This window comes from Amphibalanus amphitrite, unplaced genomic scaffold (assembly GCF_019059575.1).
Source record: "Amphibalanus amphitrite isolate SeventyFive unplaced genomic scaffold, NRLGWU_Aamphi_draft 000731F_arrow, whole genome shotgun sequence".
NCBI classification, from domain to species: Eukaryota; Metazoa; Arthropoda; class Thecostraca; order Balanomorpha; family Balanidae; genus Amphibalanus; species Amphibalanus amphitrite.
In genome coordinates this window covers 44,482-59,332 of record NW_024882225.1, presented here as the reverse complement: position 1 = coordinate 59,332, position 14,851 = coordinate 44,482, and the positions used below count along the sequence as shown (strand labels likewise).

Here is a 14,851-nt window from a genome sequence, read left to right as displayed (position 1 = left end):
CGTCACCACCACTAGGGACACTAGGGACATTGTCCCTAGAAGTTTTGAAATCATCGAAAACTACTAGGGATTGTCCCTAGAAGTTTTTGGAGTTCCCTCTACTAGGGACACGCAAAGAACCCGGGACACGATAATGGCTGAACTTGCTCAGCTCTCCGAACACATGTGTTTTGCCTTGCGAACGGTCGGGTCAACATCGCCACAGTAAATAAAAAGGCTCGCGAGCGGTGTGCCTCCCCACAGATGTGACGGTGCCCTCCGGCCTCCAGGCACGTGCGTGTGGTCGCCGTAAAGCTGGATACGGCAGGCCGGCACTCGTCCGAGAAATTGGTCGAGTTTGTTTCCCAGTTACCCGAGGAGACACCCGAGCCGATTCTGGAGGTGCCCAGCATGATTGCTGAAACGAACTCGGCTGTTTACATACAGGTCCAGCTTATAAACCCGACCGATGACGATATGCAGCTGTCCGCCGGTTACGGGCTAGGGCAGACTCAGCTGCATGAGGGGCTCGTCGCCACAGTGTGCGTGGACCCGGCGGAAGGTCAGGATCAGGGCAGTACTGGGCCGCCGCTCTGGGCCGGCCGCTGGTCAAGCCAACATTTCCTAAATCAATTCCCTCTGGAACATCAGAATGGGGATCGGAGACGGCGTGTAGAGGGGGAGGCATCAGGGCCATGCCCCCCCCCCCCAGGGAAAATCAGGGGTCGTCATATAATTCCCCCCCCCCACAACAAAAAAACAAGCGATGGGGCCCCGACCCTTATTCGATTGTCACGAGGCTCAAGAAACCCACGCCAGCTATTAACAGCTCCATACCGATCTTCGAGGGGGTCCTACACATGACCTCTGATGGCCCTTCCGTGGTGGTCAAGCGCCCACATTGACCGTGGAGGACCCGCATTGACCTCTGAGGGCCCTTCGCTGGCCTTTAACCCGCGACCTGGTGGGGGGGGGGGGCTATTTTTTGCCCCCCCCCCCCTCCAGACTTTTTGATATATCTCCAGAACCGCTGCGCCGATCGTCACCAAACTTTCAGTACCCTCCCGGACCCGGACATCAATTTTACACATTGTGACTAAAAATTTTCCAAAGGCTATGACAGGTTGGCCGGAAATGACGTCAGAGTGACGTCATGTTCTGCCGTTTTCGACCCAAAAAAGGGTTTTGCGGGAAGAGCTGTCAGGCCTATAGCTTTGCAAATACAGAAAAATGATAAAGACATAAAAGCTGTAGTATTGACAGGGCTACAAAACTGCTATCTCGGATTTTTGGAACTTTTGGATTTTGACCCCCAAAAATCAAAAAATATTTTTTTTGATATAATAATCAAAAAATCCAAAAAGTTTTTTGAATTTCGCAAAAACCGGAATATATGTGATAGTCCTTACCGCCTTCCATCCACATACCAAATTTGAGATTGATACCTCTTTTTTTTGGTGAAGTTATAGCGAAAAAACTGTTCAAAATTGATGACGTCAAATTTTCAAACTCAATTTTTAGCAATTCTAGACCCCGTAGCGCAAAACAAAGACCACCATTAGACTCCCCGTGACGAGCTGCATCGAATCAGTACCCATTTTATGCAAAACTATCAACTTTAAAATTTGACCTTTTTTGGCCTGACCTTGACCTGACCTTGACCTGAACTTCATCAGAAAGTGACCTAAGCCGTACCTGATAGTCTTATAACCAACACCATTGAGTTGGAAATGAAAAATTGCCTATAAAACATGCATCACACAACCTTAGTAAAGTTGGGCTCATGTGACCTGACCTGTGACCCTTGGTGACCTGACCTGTGACCCTTGGTGACCTGACCTGTGACCTGACCTGGTATTGTCAGTGACCTCTAATAGCAACATATCTACTAGGCAACTGACGCCCTATCGCTGATTCTCGACAAAATGCGTTTTCCTCGGTGTTATAGCGCATTCCCTAGAAGACCCGTGAACGGTGAAACATTTCATCTTTGACCTGACCTGTGACGTCATCGGTGACCCCGAGGTCAATGAAATTTGGTTTCCTTCGACAAATTTGACAGGCCTTTCGAACGCCGTTTGAATTTTGCGGATCCGTCCAGTAGTTTCAGAGATACGAGGGGGGGGGGGCAAAAAATAGCCCCCCCCCCACCAGGTCGCGTTATAAACAGACCCCACCAGGGCGCGGGTTAAGAGCCCCTCAGGGCCCAGGGGCCCATCCGGCGTCTGAGGGCCTCAAATCTGCCTCTTACTAGTGGCATTTCTGTCTCTGGGGTACCAAGACTAACCTTAACGTGTCCCTGAGGGCCCTGTACTGGATTTTGAAGACCCGATGCCGGCCTCTAAGGGCCTGCATCGGCCTCTGAGGGCCTATTTTGGCCTATGGGGCCCTCTGCTGGTCTGTGGGATCTAACGCTGGCTCATGCCGGTCTTTTAGGACCCAACACTGACCTCAGATGCCCCAATGCTGGCCTGTAAGGCGCATATTAGCCTCTGAGGGCCCCGCACTGGATTCTGAAGACCCGATGACGGCCTCTAAGGGCCCGCATCGGCCTCTGAGGGCCAATCTTGGCTTTTAATGGCACTCTGCTGGTCTCTGGGGTCCAACGCTGGCCCATGCCGGTCTTTTAGGATCCCACACTGACCTCTGAGGCCCCATGCTGGCCTGTAAGGGCCAATATTAGCCTCTGAGGGTCCCGCACTGGATTCGGAAGATCCGATACCGGCCCTTTTATGGGCTGCATTGGCCTGTGGGGGGCCATCTTGGGCTCTGAGGGCCCTCTGCTGGCCTCTGGGGTCCAACGCCAGCCCATGCAGGTCTTTTAGGGCCCTGCACTGACCCCTGAGTGTTCCATGCTTGCCTGTAAGGACCCACCTTAGTCTCTGAGAGCCCAAGTTGGCCTCTGATGGTCTCAAACTGCCATTAGGCCCTTTACTGGTCTCTGAGGCCGTTAATCTGGTCTCTGAGGGCCCAAACCGACCTCTAAACACACCGACCTCTGATGGCCCAGTTTCTGCCCTTGAGACCCAAGACTGCCCTTAGGTGCCTCTGACTGGCATCATGGTATGACATGACATGGTACTGGCATCTGAAGGATCGGTCTCTGAGGACCCATACCAGTCATCTGAGGCCCCACGCTAGCCTCTGCGGGTCCCAACCTGGTCTCTATGGGCCCCAACCAGCCTATGAGGTCACTAAACCGGCCACTGATGGCCCTATTTTGTTCTCTGGGGGCCCAAGACTTACCTTGGGGCGTCACGCACCTGGCCTCTGAGGGCCCACACCGGTCTCTGGGGCCCCATAGCGGACTTTGAGGCCGGTATGGTAATAATGGGGCCCCTGCAAGCTAGCACTGGGCCTCCCGAGGGTCGACAGGGCCTCTTTGCCAAGTTACCCCCCCCCCCCCCCCAACACCAAGTCTGCGACCGTCCCTGCATGCATAGGCAGAAGGATGTGGGCACGCGTTTCATGATCGAAGAATATGCCTCAACCGCGTAACTTCTTCGTTTTTTTTTTCACTAAATATTAATTATTCTCTCTCGTTTTTTTAATTAGAGTGGCCGAAATCCAACGAAGAACGCAGATTTGGGGGTAGGTGGGCATTGGCGACCAGACTCAAGCAAAGGTTTGTGGCGACGCCCTGGAAAAGTGTCCCTAGAAGCAGGGATGCGGAGCCGGAGCCGGAGTCGGAGCCGGAGCCGCCGGAGCCGGCATATTTTGCCCGGAGCCGGAGCCGGAGCCGGAGCCGTGAAACAATATAGCCCGGAGCCGGAGCCGGAGCCGGAGCCGCCAAAAAAGGGGGCGACTCCGGCTCCTTTTTATTTTTTGAAGAGGAAAAAAAAAATAATTGACCTAGTTCGGTTTGACAGTACAAGGCAGTAAAACATGAAAGTGAATGAAAAAATCCGAATATCCCCAGTATCCCACAGTACGCAAACAACTTCCTGTTTGCCTTTCCCCCCCCCCCCCCCACGTCTACTGCATCACCAGAACATGAGGACCAGTCATCAGGTGACGGCCATTGTTTTCAAACCAGTGCAGTGGACTGCGACTCCCAGCACCGTCTCATCCCACCCACCCCCCCCCCCACCCCTCACCCCCCAATGCAGCCGAGACGGGTGTCAGCTTACGATGGTTCACTGAACTCCGATTCGCGGCGACTGCGTTTCCAATGCCATCGCTTCCTAGCCCTTTGTTCTGCCAGTTCTCTCCGAGGTGCGTTTGCGCGGGGACGCGGTGAGCCGGTCATGGCAAAGAGTAACGCGTATAACCAATCCAATTTTTCTTCCACCCGTATTTAATTGATTGCGTAGGGGATGTTCTGAGTCGGAGCCGGAGCCGCCGGAGCCGGAGCCGCCGGAGCCGGACCATTTTACTCGGAGCCGGAGCCGGAGCCGGAGCCGCCATAACATTTCACCCGGAGCCGGAGCCGGAGCCGGAGCCGATTTTTTTCTCCGGAGCCGGAGCCGGAGCCGGAGCCGTCTGAAATTTCCACGGCTCCGCATCCCTGCCTAGAAGTTTTGAAACCGTGGTGACGCCACTGCTCCCCCTATACGTAAGACGCTGTAGAAAAAGCCAATACGGGAGAGGGTTAAAAGCTTGCTAGTTGCTCGGCTCATTCCTGAGTTTTTTTTTGCGCCATATCGTTTCTCACTCAAGGGATGCGTCTTGCCCCCGCTGCCCTATATGATTTTACCGAAAATCCTTTCAGAATTCAGTTATAAGCTTTTATACTTTAGTCGTTCTTTACACAAAAAATGAGGCCTCGACGATTTAAACTTTTTCAGTTATTTAATTTCTATTATATCTCTGTCACTTTCAGCGCTACTTCACATTCCGAGTGGGCGATAACCGACCTCGTTATTTCGCTGGCCATCGCGAGCCGCCATCCTCAGGACCTGAGTCATCGCCAATTATTCGGGGAATCTGCTGACATTAGAGGACCGTCTCGCCTGCGACCAAAGCCTCCGCCCAGATCTGCCCTCCCCGATCGCCTCCGGGACCTGACAGCACCGCCCTGGTCCGAGCGCGGGATGACGTGCGACGCCTCGTCAGCCCTGTCGTATGCATATTTCTATTTTATTTCCAATATTCGTGAACGGACTGGAGGTAACTTAAGATCCAGTTTTACCTAGTTAAAAGCTTAGCAAATCGCCTGTGAACTTATTACAAGCAGGGACCTTTCTCTAAAAAGGAACCTTTCTCTCGCCACGGGCAACACGCTCGCTTTTACCGCAAATCTCTGGCTCGATCAGTCCCGAAACATGGTATAACGCCGCAATTTTAAGTTCTTGACTGAGCAAAGCAAACCTTTTAAGCGCGCTGCCTGTTTCGGATACGGTTTTGCATATCGGTTCGAATCGCCGTCTCCTCGTCCTGACGGCAGTTCCACCCCCGCACAGACCGTCCCTGTCCGCCCCCCTCCCCTTATCCCTCTCTTGCTCTCAGCCCATCCAACATGCGTTTGGTGCACTGACTCTCATCTCTTCTCCAATGATATCCAGTGTGCATCTGCAGATATCTCCTCGTCCTATCCGCTGCTCTGCCATCGAGCTATGCCTCACCCCCCCCCCCATTCTGACCTCCCTCTGAACCCTCCCCCCCCCACCGGCGCGGCGGGTCGCCAGAGATCCCCCTAGCGCGTCAGTCCGCGGGTCGCAGCCCCCCCCCCCCCTTAGCGCGTCAGTCCCCCCCCCCCTAGCGCGTCAGTCGGCGGGTCGCAGTCCCCCCCCCCCCTCGGCGTCAGTCGGCGGGTCGCCGTCGCCTCCGATGACGCTCGGCGTCTCTTCCTGTCAGAAATCCACTGACACGGCAAATTCCATCGCACAGCAGAAATAGAACGGGTGGGTCTTGGTGGGTGCCCTCAGGACCACAGAGGTTTACTGATGATACAACAGTTACACCTACACACAGGAGAAGCTGTGAGGTGTAGATGCAGATAACTGACTCAGTGTCTGGTCTTAAATATCTGGAAATATCTTTCATTGGTTAAATACGTACATCGAGGCAGGTTTGTCAATCATGTTTTCGTTGTCACGTGGGAAACGTTTGGCGTATTATATAATCGTTTATTTGTGAAACCGCGGGGTTCATTTGACTACAAGTGATCACATAACGTAAGCTGTAACATTAAATGCTTATCAATTATCGATTCTCGCCGTCTCGAGGAGAGTTAGGCACACGGGTCAAGTCAGGCCAGTTCCAGCCTCTGATGGCACACCAATCGATTGATGCAACGCGAGAGAATATGACGCATTAGTACCGGCATAAGTGAGCAGTGAGCAAGTTTCCTCTAAATATACTTATATGCTTCTAGAGCAAGGTAACGCTGAATGGAGTTCACCAGTGGGGAATTAGTATCAACATTGGGTCATTATCATGTTTGACCCCCACTATGGAAAGCGATAGGAAGATTACATTGTGTCATACAAATACCTGTTTGGTAGGTCCATTTGATAAACATTGTTTGTTCAATCGCTTCACGTCTCATCCGAGCATGGAAAGGCACAATCACATAGGTACGAACACATGGATAACGGACATCATGAGGGTGATCTACGATTTTCAGAATCAATAACATGCATTTGATCCTTGCATGTGTGATCACCTCAGCAATCTCAGTAACTTGTGAGTCACGTTGTTCTGAACCGCTGATCTGCGAGAAATAACGCAATTGTCCTGTGTCCAGTGTCCATCTCGCTCCCCAACTGTGAACAGAGCTGCCGTCGTGAGCAGGTACAGGTGCTGCCATCTAGATAGACCAGCACCGACGGTGGCGTCACCTCACGCCGAGACCAGCTTGATGTCGAGCATCCTCTCGGCTTCCTCACACAGCCGCGCAGCCAGCTTGTCATCCTTGGCCTGAGCGCTGCTCCAGCCCGGAGCGCAGTCGGCAAAGTAGCCGCCCGACTCGTGCTCCAGACCGGGCTCCACGGCGCAGTAGACGGCCGTCTGGGCGCCCATCTTGGCGCTGCGGAACACGTAGCTGAAGAGGATGCCGTGCAGAGTTGCCGAGTACCACCAGCGGTCGCGCTGCTCGCGGCTGATCTCCGTGTTTACCACGCCCGGGTGCAGAGAGAACACGCTGATGCTGCGCTGACGGAGCCGCCGCGCCAACTCGCGCGTCCACAGGATCTGGCAGAGTTTGGAGGTGCCGTAGCGGCGCCACACCTCGAACGGACGCCGCTCGCCGTCCAGATCACTGATGTCGAAGTCGGTGAACCAGTGACCCATTGACGACACGTTCACGATCCGTGACGGCGCACTCTCCTCCAGCCTCTTAGTCAGCAGGTGGGTGAGCAGCAGCGGGCCGAGGAAGTTCACCTGGAACATCATCTCGTGGCCGTCCTCAGTCTTCCGTCTCTCCGTCATCAGCATACCGGCGTTATTGACCAGAATGTGCACCTTCGGCTCCGTACGCTCAATCTCGGCTGCAAACTGGCGCACAGACGCTAGTGAAGCCAGATCGAGCTGCTTAACGATAACTTCACCACCAGTTTCGGAACGAATACCAGCCGCCGCCAGACGACTCTTGCTGACATCTCGGGAAGCGATGATGACACGCGCGCCACGCCGGCTCAGTTCCAGCGCCACCTCTCGGCCGATTCCAGCGTTAGCGCCCGTCACCACGGCTGTCTTACCCTCGAGTGAAGCAACACTGCGGCAGCGTGCTCCGATCATCCACCGTCTCCAAGCGAGGTAGAGCACGCCCGTCAGGGCCAGGTAGAGGGCAGTGGGAGCCAGCAGCCATACCAGCACCACCACTGTCACGTAGGTGGTCCAAATGGCCACGGGCTCCTCGCGTTTGAACTCCTGCCAGTCCTCGCGAACCTTCTCGACCAGGCTGCTCATGGTGCCGGCTCAGATGTCTGCGGAGATGGGGGAGGGGGTGTTAGAGGCTGAAATGGAGTCCAAAATTTGCGGGGAGAGGGGGAGGGGGTGTTAGAGGCTGTGATTGAGTCCGAACTTTACGTGGAGAGAGGGGAGGGTTGAAAGAGGCCGTGATAAAACAGATGGGGTAGAAACTGGCGGACTGAAATATGTGTAGAAAAGTCAGCTGCGGTAATGTCCAGTCGGCTAGAAGGGGATGGGAGGGGCAGTGCTGGCAACTCTGAAGGCGGTAGGACACAGACAAACATATGGGAGGGAAAGGGACTGAGCATAAACATAGACTGAGCATAACTGAGTGACTGAGTCAACGACTGAGCATAGGCGGTAGGACTGAGCATTCATAGTGTGAGCACCTGTGCATAACTGAGGGACAGGGATTGGGGGTTTGAGACCTATGGGGAAGGTGGATAGGGATTAGGGAAGGTCGAGATTAGATACACCTATGCGGGACATTGGGTGGGAGAGAACTCCTGCCTGTGGAGGAGCGGGAAGGGGGCGGGGGCACTGGATGGGAGATAACGGTTACGACAGGTCATCAGACACTTCAAGATCATCCACAAGTCCGACACATGGATATTGATCCAGCAGTCATTACATGAATGTGTGAAATGTCGTCTGCGGCTTGATTGAAGTGAATTAACGGAGCAGCGTCGTGAAATATTCAGCTCCATCAACGAGTCTTGTAATGATCTAGACCGTCGACGGCTTTAACTTGGATCAGTCGGGAGCTACGCAGTTAGTATCAGCTTTACAAAATCACTTGGCATCACATTACCGGATTGCATTGCATGAACTTAGTGCCGTACTTGAGCATTCCAACATGTTGATGTGTGGCAACTTATACTGAGTAAGCAATAGGCATAGAGTTGAGATGCTGCAACGGCTGAGCACAATGCCATGCATGTATCATCGTATGAGATACCTATGAGCACATGGATGTGACCTGCAAACAAAAACGAATCATGTTTCCATTTTGGCCTTCGCCGCAGGATATATGGAATCTTCACCGCCCGGCGCTCGGACTCAGACTCGCAATAATAACGGAGTATCCTTGTCGTGCCCAAAATTGCTACAGTGAGCCTCTGTAAGCAAAACGATATCTATGTAGGTATGTGCATTGCGCACTGGCGGATCTAGAATTAAGGCGGTCTTGGACGCTGCGGGGGGACATACCCCAAAAAGGCCCCTATATCCGCCAGTGGGTAATTGGGTAATGGGTATGTACTATGTACGGTGTCATCGCCGTTTGATGTACTCGTTAAATGTGGCAGATGATTAATTTGGAAAGAATCCACGTAAAACGAGGCTTAGGTATCACTTTTACGTCAATCGTAAAAACAGTCGAAATAGATTCAGTAAACTTTCATTAGAATTTAGAAAGATGCGGAGGGACGGAGCATTTATAAAGACAATGCTTGAGAGAGAGAGAGAGAGAGAGAGAGAGAGAGAGAGAGAGAGAGAGAGAGAGAGGGGGGAGAGGGGAGAGGGAGAGAGGGAGAGAGGGAGAGGGAGAGAGAGAGAGAGAGAGAGAGAGAGAGAGAGAGAGAGAGAGAGAGAGAGAGAGAGAGAGAGAGAGAGAGAGAGAGAGAGAGAGAGAGAGAGAGAGAGAGAGAGAGAGACCGATAATAAAAATGGTAGCAACCATGTCGGTTTCGAGAACCTTAGTCTCTATTGGCTTGTTCGTGCGATATCACAATTTGATAAACCTAGGTTCACCGTTCCTAACGAAACTGCAACTACACAAGATCGACGGCGTCGATCTTGTGCCGTGCGTCGATTCGACGCACGGTTGTACTCACAGAAATATTTAATGGTTGTACTAGAACGCTCGAAATAAATGCCTATTATTGGTGACACCTCACCAATAATACTAAAAACAATAAAATAGCTAAACACTCACTGCTCACACCGTAAGGCAAGAAGAATGGATCGCAAGTTTTTTTCTGAACGGCGCAATGCACATTGCACACATCGCAAAGTAAACCAAACCACGAAACCGTCAAATTAGTTTTGTCGCAATTGCGCAATATATGTCCCTTCATCAAGATTTATATGTTGAAAATTTGTAGGTACTGAGTTTAATTTATCAATGACGAACATCTTTCTTCCTGAAATTTAAGCCCTTGTAGTAATATAAATACAAATCCATTATAAATAGAGGCAGAACACATCAAACAATTCCGGAGTTATCATTTGCTGGCGAAGGTAAAAACGTATATCTGCGTAGATCTATGTATGAATCTGTACTTTTAACTATGAGACGGGAACGTTAAATTTACCCACAATGCATCATCGGTTGAATTTTAGGCACTCCTATTTCCGGAGATTCCGAAGCCCAGCACAGACGTCAGACAGGGTCCAGGGTAATCGGCATGCCGGCACAATGCTGCATTGTGTTGTTGCCGTAATGCGGTCTTCAAGTGGGTCTCGGGCTGGACAAGTGGCAACTTTTTTGGGGGTGCGAGGCGCGGGCTTGGTGAAACCTACATATAACGGTAGGTTTCAGGTTTGCCGAAGGAACCATGTTATTGTTATCCTTCGCCGGTTTTCTACGTACACGGGGTGCGACCTCCGCCCCTCACCGTTTCGCCTCTTTTGGACGAACGTCATTCTTATTACTTTCAACCACCGAATTACAAGTTAACATGACACACTGAACCGGCAAATGGCACCTGTGACCCCTCGCTATGTCCCCGAGGTCATCTCAGGTCATCAATGGTATCGAACAGTTTTTCGCTAAGAACTTCTAATAGAGGCATGCAATAGCGAGCGAAAGGCCATTTTTTCGAAAAGCCAACATTTTTCGAAACCCGGCACATAATTCAGGAATTCAGGAACCAAGAGAGCTACAGCGCCGCGGAAAACGCATTCGATAGCCCTTTTAACCTACTTTCTGGAATGTGTCCTCAGATTTGACCTTAGGCCAACGGTTTAGCCTCCAGAGGGCAAAGGCTTGAAAAATAGCTGTTTTTACGGACCATGTTTTTTTCTTCAATAACTCTTGACTCGATACAGCTACGACATGACTTTTGCCAGCATCGTGTTCCTCTCGTCGAGACGCCTCGAATGAACTATAAGTTGACCTTGAAAGGTCAACTTTGAAAATTTGACCCAGATCAAGGTCATGACCTGACGAGAAAAGGTGATGTTGCATATCAGTCGATCCGTATCGTCGAGCCAAACACGTCTAAGACCTTTCGCTCGCTATTGCATGCCTATATTAGAAGTTATTAGCAAAAACTGTTAGATACCATTGATGACCTGAGATGACCTCGGGGACATAACGAGGGGTGACAGGTACCATTTTCCAGTTCAGTGTGTCATGTTATCTTGTAATTCGGTGTTTGAAAGTAATAAGAATGACGTTCGTCCAAAAAAGGCGCCTTTGAATTTTCTCCCATTGACTTAAAGGTAATGGAGAGGTCGCAAAATTGACCTAACCTTAGGTCACCAATATCCAAATTTCGAGACATACTTTTTGTACATTTGTTCCTCTTCCCAATTTCTTTAAGTTTCAAAGCGATCGGTCACTCGGTGTAGCTATGGCAGGCATTGCAACTTTTTAGGAGGTGAGGTCACTTGACGTGACCTGGTGACCCGACCTTGAATGACCTTGGTCTAAAACTTGCATGATGAAATTTGCACGGAAAAGATGCATGATGAGGTGAGCCGAAAAGGCGGCGCCCATTTTTGAGCTATCGCGAAAAACCGCAGGGGGTATTTGAGTGTTCAACCTCCCCCTCTCCCCAGCAGGGCGCGGGTTAAAATAATGAATCACAGAGTGTAACCCAGGTTTGTTGTGTTCATATAGCTATGACGTTCTAAGCCCCGACATAGAAACACAAATCCTGCCCGGCCGACTCAGCTGACTGCAGATAAGCTCCGTATCCAGCGCGGCCGAGCTACCGATAGGAGTGCACTCCACCCCACCTACATCACTGTAAACGCAGCTGTAACCATATACACCGGACAAGTGTTCCAAGTCGAGCCCCCGAGCCGAAAATAGCCCCCATCCACCCAGCCCCCGGTTGGCACATGGCAGTCTGACAGGCTCCACGACAGACGGTGAATGACCCAAAACCTGGGGGGGGGGAGAGGGTGCTCATGAAAAATGGGTACGGTAGCGGACCCAAGAAGACGGCGTGGTCAGATTGGTAGAGAATAACATTGCGTGCAGACATGACTTGGTTACATATTTACACACACGGCGCGTGTTTTCGACCCATTGCGGTGTATCGCTGCTCGGTTTGCCTGCTAAGTGCTAATGCTACAAGGACAATCGTACTGAAAGCGTAGGCGTTATCTAACACAATGCACATAATCATCGTTAATCAGACCTCAGGCAGGAGGAACCAATCAGGTGCTTGACTGACAATATCCGTGCTGACCCCTCCCCATTTCCTCCCCCACCCGCTCATGCCGGCCGGCATTTGGCAGCGGGCCTCAATCCTCACGTGGTTTGTAACGCAGGGCCGGCCGCGCAGCGTAGCCAGGGGTGGAGAATTAGGGGTTTTGGGGGTGCTCGAGCACCCCCTGAAATTCAAAAGTCATCATATAATAGTGCTCCAGGGGTGCTTAAATTACGTCTGCGACACAAACTGTTTTGCGTAAGTCGCGAGGAGAGTGATGCTGCTGAAAAACGAACCAATATGTGCGTTTCTACGCAAGAATTCGACGATTCTATTCGCCAGGTGCTAGAAAAGCACCCCCTGGGATTATGACAATTCTCCGCCCGTGAGCGTAGCCGGCACCAACCGGCTCGGGCGCGGACGACCTTGAACTTACTCACCCCCACACGGTGGTCCAGTTTCTCCTCTCTGTCGCTGTTTCTGCGTTTTCCAGTCGCTGAGCTCAGCACCCTTCCACCGCGGCCGTCGCTGCTGCGCCGCCGCCCACTCTCCGCCGCCGCCGGCCCCAGCCCCTTGCCGTCCGTCCGGCACTCGACAGAGGGCGCGTCACTGGCGCCCAGCGGCGCGTCCAGGGACAAAAACTGGGGAGGTCGGGTCAGGGGTGGAGGAAACGAGTGGATAGTAGTTTCTTGGGGTTAAACTTCTACTTTGAAGGATCGGAAGATAATCGGCATCACCGCAGAAGTTGTATCCATGTTTGTGTGCCCTGAGAGCGCCACTGGCCAAGCTGCCGTGCGCCGCTTGTCGGCAAGCAGGCACGCCGCTTGAGCCCACGGCGTGCTGATTGGGCAGTCTGCGCGGTCGGCGATGGGCCTATCGCAGCCCGCCTGGGCCTGACGGGCGGCGGTCAAAGGTCGTCCTGGGCCGCCGGCTCACCCAGCGTGACTCACGGTATCAGGGAGGGGTCAGCAGACACGGGTAGAGGTGTGGTGAGGTGCTGACATGGACGGAATTTGACTCTGGCTCAAGTTAACCGGCCCCACCCACTTTTCACCCCGTCTCGCTAATCAGTCTTCATTCACTGCCAACATTGCAGGGTGTCATGTATTGGGGTGCGAGAGTGTTCGGGCAGCACGGCAGAGAATGACTTGCAGGTTTAGCGACGACTCGCTAGGTTACATGTTCGCTGTACAGTGGAGTGTGGAGCTAATCCCTTTCCCTTATGATGCACTAAACAATTGACTATTGTGTCGTCCCTCCGATCCCTAAGATATGCCCTCAGCAACATACTAAGCCACAAATTCTTACCAACACATCAAACCCCCTTCTGGCTGAATGGTCACGTTCCACCGACTCGAGTAGCTCCCGTTGGAGCATGTTCCTGTGCGGTGGGTGATCGTTTGCGGCGCGAGGGTGGGGGCTTATGACTTATATCCACTTCGAGACGGGCACCAGGCCTCGGCGGAGCATGACCATGAGGGCTGCCGCACCCCTTATTTATTATGTCCTTCCGGTCAGATCTGGCCTAACCCAACAAACTTTCAAACAAACATACTATGTGTATCGTGCAATGTGCAATGTGCAATGTGCATGCACTATTGTTTTGACTGGTGAACACATTTCAGAGAGCGAAATCTTGGGCCGTGTGCTAGGTTTGCATGATTCAATGAAGCGGGTTGACTTTCGGTGCTGCTTGATCAGCAAAAGCTGTTGTTAACCCGGCAGGCGGTGGGCCTACCAGCCACCTTCCGCGCGGTGGGGGGGGGGGGCACTTTTTTGCCCCCCCCCCGTATCTCCGAAACTACTGGACGGATCCGGAAAATTCAAACGGCGTTCGATAGCCCTGTCAAATTTGTCGAGGGAAACCAAATTTCATTGACCTCGGGGTCACCGATGACGTCACAGGTCAGGTCAAAGATAAAATGTTTCACCGTTCACGGGGCTTCTAGGGAAAGCGCTATAACACCGAGTAAAACGCATTGTGTCGAAAATCAGCGATAAGGCGTCAGTTGTTTAGTACATATGTTGCTATTAGAGGTCACTGGTCATACCAGGTCAGGTCACAGGTCAGGTCACCAAAGGTCACCAAGGGTCACCACATGAGCCCAACTTTACTAAGGTTATGCGATGCATGTTTTATGGCCAGTTTTTCATTTCCAACTCAATGGTGTTGGTTATAAGACCATCAGGTACGGTTTAGGTCACTTTCTGGTGGAGGTCAGGTCAAGGTCAGGTCAAAAAAGGTCAAATTTTAAAGTTGATATTTTTGCATAAAATGGGTATCGATTCGATGCAGCTCGTCACGGGGAGTCTAATGGTAGTCTTAGTTTTGCGCTACGAGGTCTAGAATTGCTAAAAATTGAGTTTGAAAATTTGACGTCATCAATTTTGAACAGTTTTTTCGCTATAACTTGGCCAAAAAAGAGGTATCGATCTCAAATTTGGTATGTAGGTAGAAGGCGGTAGGGCTATCACATATATTCCGGTTTTTTCGAAATTCAAAAAAGTTTTTGGATTTTTTGGCTATTATATTCAAAAAATCTATTTTTTGATTTTTGGGGGTCAAAATCCAAAAAATTCGAAAAACCGAAATAGCAGTTTTGTAGCCCTTTTAATTCCACACCTTTTATGTG

At 51.6% G+C, this 14,851-nt stretch overlaps 1 protein-coding gene across 4 annotated transcripts; it reads right to left on the bottom strand.

The window, feature by feature from the left end:
* Positions 1–6,033: 6,033 nt before the first annotated feature.
* Positions 6,034–12,860, bottom strand: LOC122365329 (retinol dehydrogenase 12-like). 4 transcript variants are annotated; one of them, XM_043336459.1, is made up of 2 exons: positions 12,659–12,860; positions 6,034–7,847 (listed from the first exon to the last, which is right to left on the bottom strand). In XM_043336459.1, the coding sequence occupies exon 2, from the start codon at positions 7,828–7,830 to the stop codon at positions 6,763–6,765; it is 1,068 nt and encodes a 355-aa protein (XP_043192394.1). In that variant the 5' UTR covers positions 7,831–7,847; positions 12,659–12,860; the 3' UTR covers positions 6,034–6,762. The 4 variants fall into 4 exon arrangements, with proteins under 4 accessions (XP_043192394.1, XP_043192395.1, XP_043192396.1 ...); XM_043336460.1 differs by having other exon boundaries at positions 12,655–12,791; XM_043336461.1 differs by lacking the exon at positions 12,659–12,860 and adding an exon at positions 9,669–9,844.
* Between the last annotated feature and the right edge of the window lie 1,991 nt (positions 12,861–14,851).